Source organism: Eleutherodactylus coqui, chromosome 13, assembly GCF_035609145.1.
Source record: "Eleutherodactylus coqui strain aEleCoq1 chromosome 13, aEleCoq1.hap1, whole genome shotgun sequence".
In the NCBI taxonomy this organism is placed as follows: Eukaryota; Metazoa; Chordata; class Amphibia; order Anura; family Eleutherodactylidae; genus Eleutherodactylus; species Eleutherodactylus coqui.
The window spans coordinates 98,676,387-98,691,516 of record NC_089849.1 but is presented as its reverse complement, the minus strand read 5'-3'; the positions used below and the strand labels follow the sequence as shown (position 1 = coordinate 98,691,516).

At 45.2% G+C, this 15,130-nt stretch overlaps 1 protein-coding gene across 1 annotated transcript; it reads left to right on the top strand.

The window, feature by feature from the left end:
* The first annotated feature begins 8,225 nt into the window (after window positions 1-8,225).
* Window positions 8,226-13,189, top strand: TOB1 (transducer of ERBB2, 1). The gene is made up of 2 exons (XM_066586547.1): window positions 8,226-8,369; window positions 11,311-13,189. Exon 2 carries the CDS (start codon window positions 11,391-11,393, stop codon window positions 12,348-12,350), a length of 960 nt encoding a protein of 319 aa, XP_066442644.1. The 5' UTR covers window positions 8,226-8,369; window positions 11,311-11,390; the 3' UTR covers window positions 12,351-13,189.
* Window positions 13,190-15,130: the final 1,941 nt, after the last annotated feature.

Sequence of the window (15,130 nt, the reverse complement as noted above, 5' to 3'; positions counted from 1 at the left end):
TCTGGGGGGATTACTATTATTGCTGGGGATACTGTGGGTGGTTACTATTATTATTGCTTGGGATACCTTGGGGAGGGGCCTATTATTATTGCTGGGGATACTGTGTGGGGGTCACTTATTGCTGGGGATACTGTAGGGGAGAGGGTCACTATTATTATTGCTGGGGATACTGTGGTGGGGTCACTATTATTATTGCTGGGGATACTGTGGTGGGTCACTTATTACTGGGGATACTGTGGGGGATGGGGTCATTATTATTATTGCTGGGACTTCTGTGGGAGTATCACTACTATTGCTGGGGATACTGTGTGTGTGTGTGGCGGGGCTATTATTATTGCTAGGGATACTGTGGGGGGTCACTATTATTATTGCTGGGGCTTCTGGGGGGATTACTATTATTGCTGGGGATACTGTGAGGGGGGGCTACTATTATTGCTGGGGATACTGTGGGGGGTCATTATTATTATTGCTGGGACTTCTGTGGGAGGATCACTATTATTGCTGGGGATACTGTGTGTGGGGGGGGGCTATTATTGCTAGGGATACTGTGGGGAGTCACTATTATTATTGCTGGGGCTTCTGTGGGGGGATTACTATTATTGCTGGGGATACTGTGAGGGGGGCTATTATTGCTGGGGATACTGTGGGGGGGGTCACTATTATTATTGCTGGGGATACTGTATGGGGGCTATTATTATTGCTGAGGATACTGTGTGTGTGTGGGGGGGGGCTATTATTATTGCTGGGGATACTGTGGGAGGGTACTATTATTATTGCTGGGGCTTCTGTGGGGGGTTTACTATTATTGCTGGGGCTGCTATAGGTGAGCGATAATACTAGTGGGGTCACTGCGGGGTGGTCACTATTATTGCTGGCGCTGGTATAGGGGAGAGCTAATATTACTGGGGTCACTATTATTGCTGGGGCTGGTATAGGGGGACACTATTACTAGTGAGGTAACTCTGCATGTGGCAGCGTACCTCAAGCTGACTTATGTTTACATGTGCCAGAAATGCTGCAGAATGTCCGCAGCAGACATTTCCACAGCACATTTTGCATCTAAATGAACAGTCAAAATCAGTACCATTGGTGCAGATTTTGACTAGAAATCAGCTGTAAATACATAGTGGCGGTCACCCACACCACCTCCGAGGGCTTTCCGCATTAAGTGCTTCCCAGCTTCTGATTCCCAGCAGCCTGGTTAGGTGCGACTGCTGATGGTCAGGTGAGGCCGCTACAGGCCGCTGGAGAGCGCTGATAGCTGGAAGAGGGGGAGCGCTACATAGTATGCAATCAGCTGCGGATACGCAGCTGATTTCCAGTAAACATCCACACAAATGGTACAGATTTTGACTGTTTTTTTGGATGCTAAAATGTTGCGGAATTAGCTACCTGTCTTTTTTTTAAAACTAGTCCTGCACTTTTTATAATAACTGAGATAATAATAATAATCTTTATTTGTATAGCGCCAACATATTCCGCAGCGCTTACATAGACAGGGGGATACAGAAAGACAAAAGTACAAACATTACAGAACCACGGTTACATATAGTAATCAGTAGTTGGAAACAATAGGGGTGCGGGTCCTGCTCCAACGAGCTTACATTCTACGAATGGTGGGCTGATACAGAAGGTAAAGGGGCTGGAGATGTGCACGGTATGGGGAGGTGGAGAGTGAGGGATGCTATACACATAGACAATGGTCAGACGTTTAGCCGTGTGACGGCAGAAACGGCGTGACTGCAGGAGCGGTTTATGATGGCTAGCAGGGATTGCAGTCAGTAGGGCAGAGAGCATGTTATCAGGCAGAGTACAGAGGGGTTTATTTAGGGAATGCGGTATGCCTCCCTGAAGAGGTGCGTTTTTAGAGCACGCCTGAAGTTCTGTGAGTCCTGGATTGCTCGGGTAGCCTTTGGTAGTGCGTTCCAGAGGACCGGTGCTGCTCTGGAGGAGTCTTGGAGGCGGGAATGAGAAGTTCGAATGAAAGGGGCGCTCAATCTGGTTTCGTTAGCAGAGCGGAGAGCCCGGGCTGGTTGATGGATTGAGATGAGGGAGGCGATATAGGGGGGCGCTGCACTGTGGAGGGCTTTGTGGATGAAGGTAGCGAGTTTGAATTGAATTCTGTATTTACCGGGCAGCCAGTGCAGTGACTGGCACAGGGCAGAGGCGTCAGAGTAGCGGCTGGACAGGAAGATGAGCCTGGCTGCCGCATTCAGGATGGATTGCAGAGGGTAGAGTCTGGCACAGGGAGGCCGACCAGCAACGAGTTGCAATAATCGAGCCGGGATTGGATGAGGGCAATAGTAAGCGTTTTTAACGTCTCCACAGTGAGAAAAGAGCGGATTCTTGCGATGTTCTTGAGGTGCAGCTGACATGTTCGGGCCAGAGATTGGATGTAGGGGGAAAAGAGAGATCAGAGTCAAATATGACCCCAAGACAGCGGGTGTGTTGTCTAGGAGTTATGGTGGCGCCACACACTGAGATGGAGATGTCAGGATGAGGTCGGTTAGTGGAGGGCAGAAATATCAGTAAGTCAGTTTTAGAGAGGTTTAGTTTTAGGTAGAGAGAGGACATAGTGTTAGAGACAGCGGACAGACAGTCGGTGATGTTTTGCAGGAAGGATGCAGAGATGTCACGGGCAGAGGTGTATAGCTGGGTGTCATCAGCGTACAGGTGGTATTGGAGGCCAAAACTCCTGATGGTTTGTCCAATAGGGGCTGTGTAGATAGAGAAGAGAAGGGGGCCGAGGACTGAGCCCTGGGGGACCCCAACAGCAAGGGGAAGAGGAGGGGAGGTAGAGCGAGCAAAGGAGACACTGAAAGAGTGGTCAGATAGGTAAGAGGAGAACCAGGAGAGGGCAATGTCCTTTAGGCCGATGGAGCGTAGCATACTGAGGAGGTGTTTGTGGTCAACAGTGTCAAACGCTGCAGAAAGGTCGAGGAGGATCAGTAGGGAGTAATCGCCCCTCGATTTGGCTGTCAGTAGGTCATTGGATACCCTTGTAAGGGCAGTTTCTGTCGAGTGTTGAGGTCGGAAGCCAGACTGCAGGGGGTCTAGGAGAGAGTTCTCTGATAAATACCCTACAAGGCGGGAGTAAACCAGGCATTCTAGTAGTCTGGAGATGAAGGGAAGGTTTGAGATGGGTCGGTAGTTGGCAGCATCGGTCGCGTCCAGAGTCGGCTTCTTTAGCAGTGGGGATATGATGGCGTGTTTGAAAGAAGAGGGAAAGATGCCAGAGGTCAGAGAGAGGTTGAATATAGTGGTGAGATGGGAGATGACCACTGGGGAGAAGGAACGGAGGAGGTGTGAGGGGAGAGGGTCGCTAGCGCAGGTGGTGGGGCGAGCAGAGAAGAGCAATTTGGAGACTTCTTCCTCTGTCGCTGGTCTGAGTACAGACAGTGAGCAGGAGCTAGATGCAGTGCTGACAAGACTAGGGTCAGGGCTAGTCTGGGGTTGGGAAGTTATTTCCTGACGGATGTCGTCTATTTTCTTTTTGAAGTAAGCAGCCAACTCTTCAGCACTGAGATCCGTCACAGAGGCCATACGTTATGATAAGCCCCGCCCCTGACCACACCCCTCTGTCCTGCTTTGACCCTGGGAAAATCTGGTCACCTTACTGAGCGCGATGACATGAAGTTTGTGCTCACAGCAACGCTGGGTGGCCAAAGGACCTACTAGGGTAAGGGACCACCTTCGGAGCATTATTACTAAGGGGGCACATTTGGGGGAATTTCTTACTATAAGGGGCCATGTTTAGGGGCACTGTTACTGATGGGGTGCGTTTGGGGGTGGTCTTTTACTATAAGGGGCCATGCTTGGGGGCACTGTTACTGATGGGGTGCATTTGGGGGTGGTCTTTACAATAAGGGGCCATTGTTACTGAGGGGCCATGTTTGGGGGTATTTATTTCTATAATGGGCCTCATTTGGGGGCACTGTTACTGATGGGGTACATTTGGGGTTGGTCTATACTATAAGGGGCCATGTTTGGGGGCATTATTACTATTAAAGGGATTGTCCGAGTTATAATTTTTTAATTTGACTTGATGGTCTTCATGCCTGAAGATCATAAAATATGCTGCATTCCCCTCAGCTCTGTTTTCCCAGGTAACGTCATGGTAACGGTGCAGTCAGCCTCTGTACAGGACTTCACTGGCTACTGCAGCCAATCATGGACCTCAGTGTTAGAACGCTGACTTCGGCGATTGGTTGCAGCAGTCAGTGACGTCCCGTATACATCCTGACTGAAACCTGTTAATACAGTATTGTAGGGGAGAGCGGAGCAGCCGGCGCTGGACATGTGGGGAGTTGGGAGCGGTCAGGATAAAATATTTGATTATTTTCAGTCATGGAGAGCATCAATCCAAGAAAAGAATGAATTATAACTCAGACAATCTCTTAATATTATACTGTTATTCACCCACAGTAGTCACGGTACGGTGGTATTTTTTAGTGACGGACTGGTGGTATTATTTAGTCACGGTCTGGTGGTATTATTTAGTCACAGCACGGTGGTATTATTTAGTCACAGCACGGTGGTATTATTTAGTCACAGAAGGGTGGTATTATTTAGTCATGGTATGGTGGTATTATTTAGTCACGGTCTGGTAGTATTATTTAGTCACAGCACAGTGGTATTATTTAGTCACAGCACGGTGGTATTATTTAGTCACAGAATGGTGGTATTATTTAGTCCCGGTATGGTGGTATTATTTAGTCACAGAAGGGTGGTATTATTTAGTCCCAGTATGGTGATATTATTACTCATGGTATGGTGGTTTCATTTAGTCACGGTATGGTGGTATTATTTAGTCATGGTACGGTGGTATTATTTAGTCACGGAATGGTGGTATTATTTAGTCACAGTATGGTGCTATTATTTAGTCACGTTATGGGGGTGTTATTTAGTCACAGTACAGTGATATTATTTTGTCACCGAAGGGTGGTATTATTTAGTCATGGTACGGTGGTATTATTTAGTCACAGAAGGGTGGTATTATTTAGTCATGGTATGGTGGTATTATTTAGTCACAGAAGGGTGGTATTATTTAGTCCCGGTATGGTGGTATTATTTTGTCATGGTACGGTGATATTATTTAGTCACGGAATGGTGGTATTATTTAGTCACAGTATGGTGATATTATTTAGTCACGGTATGGCGATATTATTAATTCGAGGTACAGTGATATTATTTAGTAGCGGTATGGTGATATTATTTAGTCATGGTATGTTAGTATTATTTAGTCATGGTATGGTGGTATTATTTAGTCACAAAAAGGTGGTATTATTTAGTCACGGTCTGGTGGTATTATTTTGTCACGGTATGGTGGTTTCATTTAGTCACGGTTCGGAGGTATTATTTAGTCATGCTATGGTGGTATTATTTAGTCACAGTAAGGGTATTATTTAGTCACAGTACAGTGGTATTATTTAGTCACAGAAGCCTTGAATTATTTAGTGATGGTACGGTGATATTATTTAGTCACGGTATAGCAATATTATTAAGTCGCTGTACAGTGATATTATTTAGCAGCGGTATGGTGATATTATTTAGTCACCGTATGTTAGTATTATTTAGTCCCAGTATGGTGGTGTTATTTAGTCCTGGTATGGTGATATTATTTTGTCCCGGTATTGTGATATTATTTAGTCCCAGTATGGTGATATTATTTAGTCACAGTACGGTGGTATTATTTAGTCACGGTACAGTGCTATTTTATTTAGTCAAGGTATGGTGGTATTATTTAGTCATAGTACAGCAGTATTATTAAGTCACGATATGGCGATATTATTAAGTTGCGGTACGGTGATATTATTTTGTAGCGGTATGATGATATTATTTAGTCACGGTATTTTAGTATTATTTAGTCACAGTATGGTGGTATTATTTAGTCCCGGTATCGTGATATTATTTAGTCATGGTATGGTGATATTATCACTCATGGTATGGTGGTTTAATTTAGTCACGGTATTGTGGTATTATTTAGTCATGGTACGGTGGTATTATTCAGTCACGGAATGGTGGTATTATTCAGTCACGGAATGGTGGTATTATTTAGTCACAGTATGGTGGTATTATTTAGTCATGGTATGGCGATATTATTAAGTCGCGGTACGGTGATATTATTTAGTAGCGTTATAGTGATATTATTTAGTCACGGTATGTTAGTATTATTTAGTCATGGCATGGTGGTATTATTTAGTCCCAGTACGGTGGTATTATTTAGTCACAGAAGGGTGGTATTATTTAGTCACGGTCTGGTGGTATTATTTAGTCACAGTATGGTGGTTTTATTTAGTCACGGTTCGGGAGTAATATTTAGTAATGCTATGGGGGTATTATTTAGTCACAGTATGGGTATTATTTAGTCACAGAAGGCTGAAATTATTTAGTCACGGTACGGTGATATTATTTAGTCACGGTACAGTGGTTTCATTTAGTCACAATACGGTGGTATTATTTAGTCACAGAAGGGTGGTATTATTTAGTCCCGGTATGGTGATATTATTACTCACGGTATGGTGGTTTCATTTAGTCACGGTATAATGGTATTATTTAGTCACAGAAGGGTGGTACTATTTAGTCACAGAAGGGTGGTATTATTTAGTCCCGGTATGGTGATACTATTACTCACGGTATGGTGGTTTTCATTTAGTCACGGTATGGTGGTATTATTTAGTCATGGTACAGTGGTATTATTTAGTCACGGAATGGTGGTATTGTTTAGTCACGTTATGGTGGTGTTATTTAGTCCTGGTATGGTGATATTATTTAGTCCCGGTATTGTGATATTATTTAGTCCCAGTATGGTGATATTATTTAGTCACAGTACGGTGGTATTATTTAGTCATAGTACAGCAGTATTATTAAGTCACGATATGGCGATATTATTAAGTTGCGGTACGGTGATATTATTTTGTAGCGGTATGGTGATATTTAGTCACGGTATGTTAGTATTATTTAGTCACGGTATGGTGGTATTAGTTAGTCACGGACTGGTGGTATTATTTAGTCACGGACTGATGGTATTATTTAGTCATGGTACGGTGGTGTTATTTAGTCACGGTATGTTAGTATTATTTAGTCACGGTATGGCGATATTATTAAGTTGCGGTACGGTGATATTATTTTGTAGCGGTATGGTGATATTATTTAGTCACGGTATGTTAGTATTATTTAGTCACGGTATGGTGGTATTAGTTAGTCACGGACTGGTGGTATTATTTAGTCACGGACTGGTGGTATTATTTAGTCACGGTACGGTGGTATTATTTAGTCACGGTACGGTGGTATTATTTAGTCACGGTATGGCGATATTATTAAGTTGTGGTACAGTGATATTATTTAGTAACAGTATAGTGATATTATTTAGTCACGGTATGTTAGTATTATTTAATCATGGTAAGGTTGTATTATCTGTGACTCTGAAAGGTGAGCGATTTTTCTTGCTCTGTGCCATGTTAGCTGCTACATGTACATGGTAGATTACTGCTAGCATTCGCTGTTTCTAGAGGGATTTGGGGTGATAATTGCCCGTATTAAGGTACCTTTATCCTGTCACTGCTTGCTGGTGTTATCTAGTGGGAGTATGGGGGTATTATTTAATCATATGGCGGTAATATGGAGCGTGGGAGGGGCCCAAGCTGAACCTTTGCGTCCGGGCCCATGACTCTGTAGCTACGCCCCTGACTGAAGGAGTCATGTCCATGAAAGAGGAGTATAATCAGGTATCATCAGAAAATCTCCTAGAGACCCCCCCAGAATAGTGTTACTATACACAGTGCTGTACAAGGGGTGTTACACACAGTAGTAATGTAATAAACGGCTGTTGTTACACAGCTGACATGTATTGGGAGCTGCTGTGGTTACATACATAGATATTATCATACATAGTACAGATATATAGTGGGTGGTGTTATACGCGGGACAGCTGTGGGTCACATGACCACTCTTTACGTCAGAGGAACGCCCATTGCAGTTGGCAGTACTCCTATAAATAGAGCCTTCTGGTCCCTGGTGATTGACAATTCAATCACCCAATCGCTTAACACCTGCTGACCCACATTTAACAGCACGCAAAACCATTGGGTCTTTAGTGGCCAATCACTGCCCGAGAATCATCCAGCCCCGTGACGTACCTACTCCGCCTCCTTAACTGACAGTCACATCTACCAATAGAAGCCCGATGTTCTCGAAGCCTCGCTTCTTTATTGGCAGAAATGTTGCTTCGTTCCCGCCCCGTGCACTTAGAATGGCGGAGACTCGGTATAAATAATCTACCTGACAGGCGACGGACTGAAGTCCAGTACGTTGCTTGGAGAGTGCTGGGGTAGTTGGCAGCGGAGCCCCTGTACAGCCGTATTAGCTCGGTAAGGCCTTCCCTACGTGCTTGTGGACACGTATGACGGGACTGAGCGCTGCTGACGGGCCTGTGTGTGACGCATAGGGGCTTGTTACTGACGTACGTATGTGAGCGGGCCCCGTGGACGGCTGACGGGCCTGTGAGTGATACGTAGCGGCGTTGTATGTGCCGTGTAGTACTGAGGAGGGCCTTCTGTCTGCTCGGCTGCAGTGACTGACGCGGGCCATATGTGGCGGCCATGAGTGTGAGGAGCCTGGATGTGTGACGGCTGTAGCTGGCCGGCCCGGTGTGAGCGGCAGGTGGTGGAGGGCCCCGTCTATAGAGGTCACTGACAGGCCTGTACACGACAGCTGGATGTGCTGCACCTGATGGCTGCCAGCTGTTACTAGGAGGGCACTGCTCACTGACATCCTGCTGTGTGGGCCTCTACCTGTGGGATGGGCAGGCTGGCACATACCATATAGAATGTATTTTCCTAGGTAGTTGGCACTTTTTAAAAGTGTGTGTGTGTGTGTGTGTGTGTGTGTGTGTGTGTGTGTGTGTGTGCGTGCGTGTGCGCATCCGGACAAGAGGACTGGCTTTTCTTGTCCTAAGTTGGGGCAACCAGCTGTCAGACTGGTGAGGGGCACTGCCCTATGGTGCCACAATAAACTGCCTGTTCTTAGATGTATTTGTGCTATCTATAGGCTTCTGTATTTATAGCCTGGTCTTGGTTATTTTGGGTACAGGATCCACCTAGCTATCTCTAATCCCACAAGTGACTTCCTATGTGGCAGGACTGGTATAGCGGCACAGCCCTAGTGTAATCTAATTAGCCCTTGTATAACCCTGGCGTACAGTACCTGTACACACCTGGCTCTGCGGGAGGCTCAGCTCCTACCTGTTCTGGGCCGACCATGGCTGCTGCCGGAATGTTGTGAGAAGCTTTTACCCCCCACCCCTGTAGTTTTTAGGCCTACTCTGGGCATGTCTGTGACGGACTGCCCCTGTGACTACTCTGGGCATGTCTGTGACGGACTGCCCCTGTGACTACTCTGGGCATGTCTGTGACGGACTGCCCCTGTGACTACTCTGGGCATGTCTGTGACGGACTGCCCCTGTGACTACTCTGGGCATGTCTGTGACGGACTGCCCCTGTGACTACTCTGGGCATGTCTGTGACGGACTGCCCCTGTGACTACTCTGGGCATGTCTGTGACGGACTGCCCCTGTGACTACTCTGGGCATGTCTGTGACGGACTGCCCCTGTGACTACTCTGGGCATGTCTGTGACGGACTGCCCCTGTGACTACTCTGGGCATGTCTGTGACGGACTGCCCCTGTGACTACTCTGGGCATGTCTGTGACGGACTGCCCCTGCGACCACTCTGGGCATGTCTGTGACGGACTGCCCCTGCGACCACTCTGGGCATGTCTGTGACGGACTGCCCCTGCGACCACTCTGGGCATGTCTGTGACGGACTGCCCCTGCGACCACTCTGGGCATGTCTGTGACGGACTGCCCCTGCGACCACTCTGGGCATGTCTGTGACGGACTGCCCCTGCGACCACTCTGGGCATGTCTGTGACGGACTGCCCCTGCGACCACTCTGGGCATGTCTGTGACGGACTGCCCCTGCGACCACTCTGGGCATGTCTGTGACGGACTGCCCCTGCGACCACTCTGGGCATGTCTGTGACGGACTGCCCCTGCGACCACTCTGGGCATGTCTGTGACGGACTGCCCCTGCGACCACTCTGGGCATGTCTGTGACGGACTGCCCCTGCGACCACTCTGGGCATGTCTGTGATGGACTGCCCCTGCGACCACTCTGGGCATGTCTGTGATGGACTGCCCCTGCGACCACTCTGGGCATGTCTGTGATGGACTGCCCCTGCGACCACTCTGGGCATGTCTGTGATGGACTGCCCCTGCGACCACTCTGGGCATGTCTGTGATGGACTGCCCCTGCCCCTGTGACTACTCTGGGCATGTTGGCTTACTCTGTAATCTGACATAGAATATATTTTTACCTCTGTCTATCTTTATTTTCCACTTCACCCTTGCTGATTAAAGAATAAGTTTAAAGGTCGCCTTATACTGTCTCAGATTGTTACATGAAGGGGGAGGAGCCCCGGGGCTGTAAGGGCATTAAAACATGATCTGAGTTAAGAGTTTGCACTCTGGGCCCAGTCCTACATCCGTGTAAAACTCAGGCCTGGTTCACACGGGACTGAAATCTCGCGGAATGACCGCATGGAAATACCGTGAGACTTCCGGGGGAGAAATGCAGCTTTAAAACCTGCAGGTTTTGGAGCGGCTTCGCAGCCTGCATTCCACTGCGGCCGTCCCCCATATAAGCGAGAGAGGCCGCCGCAGGAACGGTGAAAGAATTGACATGCTGCAGCTTTGAATTCCGCACGGCATGTCCATTTCAGCGTGGCTTGGCCGCAGCATATGGACGAGGTTTTTGCAAATCTCGTCCACTTTGCGGACTTATCCCGGGATTAAAGTCACAGGCGGAATTTCCGTGCAGACATTCGGCAGCAACTGCGCCCCGTGTGATCCCAGCCTTACATGGCAGATAAAGGACACTACAGTGGGTGGTTAGGGGTTACCTTCAGCAACTCCATGAACTCCTCTTGTCTAACCTGCTTGGAAAAGCGCAGAAGCTCAAGGCAGAGGAAAATCAAGAGTGGAGTCAATATTGACCAAGAGCAGGCTTGTTTGTTAAAAAGTAACATGAAATCTGCTTTTGCCAAGTCTTAACACTGAGGTTTAGAGAAGGCAATAAGCCCTTAAACAAACTTCAGACTCTGCTGCCTTTTTCTGCTGCTCAGGAGGCTTTAAAGGTTTTCTACAAAGATGTGTTGTATCTTAACTTTGATAGATTGTGTTGCTGCTCTCGTTACAGTGCTCTATGGGGTGTGAGGCATAAAACCTAAAACCTTTTTCTTTCTATCCTCAGGAGCAACCAAAGGTTTTCAGCACTGCTTCCTTTCTGCCATTTTGACGCCATCTTTGCCAGTATTGAAGCGCAAGACAGATATGCAGCTTGAAATCCAGGTAGCATTGAATTTTATAATTTCATATCTGTACAACAAGCTGCCCCGGCGACGAGTCAACATCTTTGGTGAAGAACTTGAAAGGCTCCTGAAGAAGAAATATGAAGGTCATTGGTATCCTGACAAACCTTACAAGGGTTCGGGGTACAGGTGCATACATGTTGGGGAGAAGGTGGAGCCCATCATAGAACAAGCTGCTAATGAGAGTGGTCTAGATATCGAAGATATCTGTAGGAATCTTCCCCAGGATCTTAATGTGTGGATTGATCCCTCAGAAGTTTCTTACCAGATTGGAGAGAAGGGACAAGTCAAAGTTCTTTACGTTGATGACAGCACTGAGAATGGAGCAGAGCTTGATAAAGAAATTAAGAACAGTTTTAACCCTGAGGCCCAGGCGTTCATGCCTATCACTGATCAAGCATCTCCGGTCTCAAGCTCACCGTCGCCCCCTTTTGGTGACTCTGCTACTGTAAGTCCAACCTTTATGCCCAGAGTGACTCAGCCTTTAACCTTCACGACTGCCACCTTTGCTGCCACAAAGTTTGGATCAACTAAAATGAAGACAAATGCCCGTAACAAGCTTGCGCGATCCTCTCCAACGCAGTTTGGCTTCAATGTTAACTTGTTAAAGCAGAGTGCTATGTCCTCATCCATGCACTCTGTCTATAGTCTTGGCCTTACCAACCTCTCTCAGAAAACATCTGCCCTCTCCCCCAATGCAAAGGAATTTATCTTCCCCGGTATTCAAGATCAAGGAAGGTCCAGCATAAACTGCCCTGGTGACAGTGGCCTGGGCCTCGGCCCACTACCGTACAGTAATGCTTTTGACATGTTTACAACTTATGGTGGTCTCAATGAGAAGTCACTGGTGGAAGGATTGAGTTTCAGCCTGAGTAATGTGCAGTATACTAACCAGCAATTCCAGCCAGTCATGGCTAACTAACCAGAAATAGAACTGCTTCTATATCCAAAGTATTGTACAAGCTGCATGAAGCCAACGTGTTTTTTTTATTTTTATTTTTCTCTTCCTCAGCTTGTAACCCTTGTACACGCAAGGTTGGTTGCAGAAGCACATACTTTTGTTCTGTTTAAAGTTTTTTTTGTTCTGTTTTTTTTTTCAGTTAAGTTGATACTTAACTCTGTGTTCACTACATTTTTTTAAGGAATATTGCCTCTTACAGTATTTAGAAGCTAATTTTTATAGGCATTGATTTTTGATTTTCTAACTTGAAAATATTGGTATGTATAACTTATGCATACACGGCTTGGAATCCTGCGTATCCACTTGTCTAAAAAGGTGGATATGGGGGAAAATATAAAGGTAAAATGAAAAACTATATATTGTCTAAATATATAAAAGGGAATGATTTTTTTTCCAGCTCTGTATGTGTTTTATATATAAATATTTACATTACACATTTCAAGATTTTTACGGATCTGTGATTCCTTCAGCAGCTTTATGTAGACTTTTTGTTTTATTTCTGAAATTGTAAAGTCTTCAAGACACCAGTTGTTCAAAAAAAGAATTTATTCCTCACTGTACCTTATAATATTGAGGGATACCTGTAATTTCAGAGTTGTATTTTCTGTTACAAACTAAGATTTTTGCTATAAGATGGAGATATGTAATTGTAATTTTTGTATCTAAATTGTGCAATACTTGATAAAAGAAATGTTAAAGTATATTAAGTCAGTGTCTTACATGTTAAGAACTGAAATAGTTTATATTTAGTTTGTATTAAAGTTATTTTAAATTAAAGTAATCTTCATTTTGTTACTGAACCATGTCTACTTATACTTCATCTGGGAAATATACCATTTTTTTTCACTTTAACTGGTGTTTATGCAGAAGGGTCAGGTAACACAATAGAACTTGCTGCTGCAGTGTTCTGAATGGCTTTTGCATCCATTCATGGTCTACAGACCAGCGCATCAGCACTCTGCCTCTATTCGGGATTAATAGCATACAAAGTCGACTCAATAAAACTGCTGATTTACTTTTTATAAAATGAAAGTTTATTTTAGGATTAGAAGACAGGACAGAAAATTCAACAAACCTGATAAGTGTTCAATTCTTAATTGCAGATCACTTCTGTGGTTGTAGTTGTCATTGCAGTAATCCCACTTGGCTTTTCCTCCTGACTTTCCCTTCACTGTTGATAAGATTCCTAGACTAGTACTACATGAGCTTCAACGAGAAGCCTGAAGAGACTCGGTGTCCTCTGGTGGTAGGGTCAGAACTAACCAAGCCAGATCAGCACACAACTAAGCTCATGCTATTGCTCTCATTAAGGATCCTTACCCTAGCATCTGCTGTTTGGATATAGTCAGGAAGGCCCTATACATCTTAGATTGTTCGCTTTATCTAATGGGCAGGTGTAGGCTGGCTGAAACAAGCCTGCATATAGCTGCATTTTGCCGTTTGCTTGGTTTATGAGATGGCATTTGTTCATAGAGGGGCTGTATGGCAATCTTGGTTCAGAGGCTATGACTTGAAGCCATGTTCTTCCAGACAAACATTGAAGTTAAGTCTTTAACGCTGGGTTCACATCTGCACTGGAACTTCCACTTGGAGGTTCTGTTGCAGATCTGCCACAGTATACCAAAATAAGGGGCTCTACATGCAGCACTTTTTGATTCCAGTGGAAACCAAACAGATCCCAATGGTTAATGGGCTCTTTGTTTCCTTCATAAAATTGAGCTATTCGGCCCGGGGATTTCCCTTTCCTGCTCCCCAGAATGGAGCAGGAAAATTGACCTCTGCTGAAAGCTGCCTTACAATACATTGCATTCAAAATGTTTAATTTATTCAGTATAGCTGCATATACTGATTCCTATCAATGAACTAATTGTAACTTGGCACCTTGATCCCCCGTTTTTGATAACTTCAGTTAAACGCCCGTTTACACATGATTATTGCTCAAAAGCAATCGTTTGAAAGCATTCACACAGCAAATAACCGCTGTGTGAATGCTTTCACTCTTCAGCTGAAGCATTATTTTTAGGTGATCATAAAATCCATCTTCACCCAGAGAGAAGAGAACACCGACTGCATGCTGTGTTTGCTGTCCCTGGTGCTGTATTCTCCACAGGAGCGCTGAGTACATTGTATACAGCTTGCAGCCCCATATCAGAACAAAAGAGCTGAATGCAGAGAACAGACAAACAGCTTGTGGAGGCTCAATGACATGCAAATGAAGGTGATAAACTGCTAACAGACAGTTTCCATTAGCAGTTTATGCAAAACAATCGCTCAAAACGTATCTTTTGAACAATTCTTTGTGTGTAAATAGGCCTTCAGTCTTAAGGCCCTCTTACACACAATGATTATCACTAAAATTTGCTCAAGCCATCTTTTGAGCAATAATCGTGTGTAACTATGCGCCCATCGCTGACTTCAGGTTTGCACAAAATCCTTGTCCCTGAGGACAATAAGATAAGGACCACACACCGTTCTCCATGGGCAGTGCTGATAACCTTCTCTTACTGCTACTGTCCTGCTGTAGGACAATAGCAATTGTATCTAGAGAACAGACCACTTGCTGTTCTCTAAATACATGCAATGAACTACTAAAGGGATGATTTAGACTATTAGTACCTAATGCAAAATGACCGTTAAACTGTCAGTTTCTGATGCATTTTGAGCAATCATCTTGGTGTGTAAATGCATCTTACTCCCTATGAGACTTTACAACTTTTAATAGTTTTTTTTTTTTCCCTTTG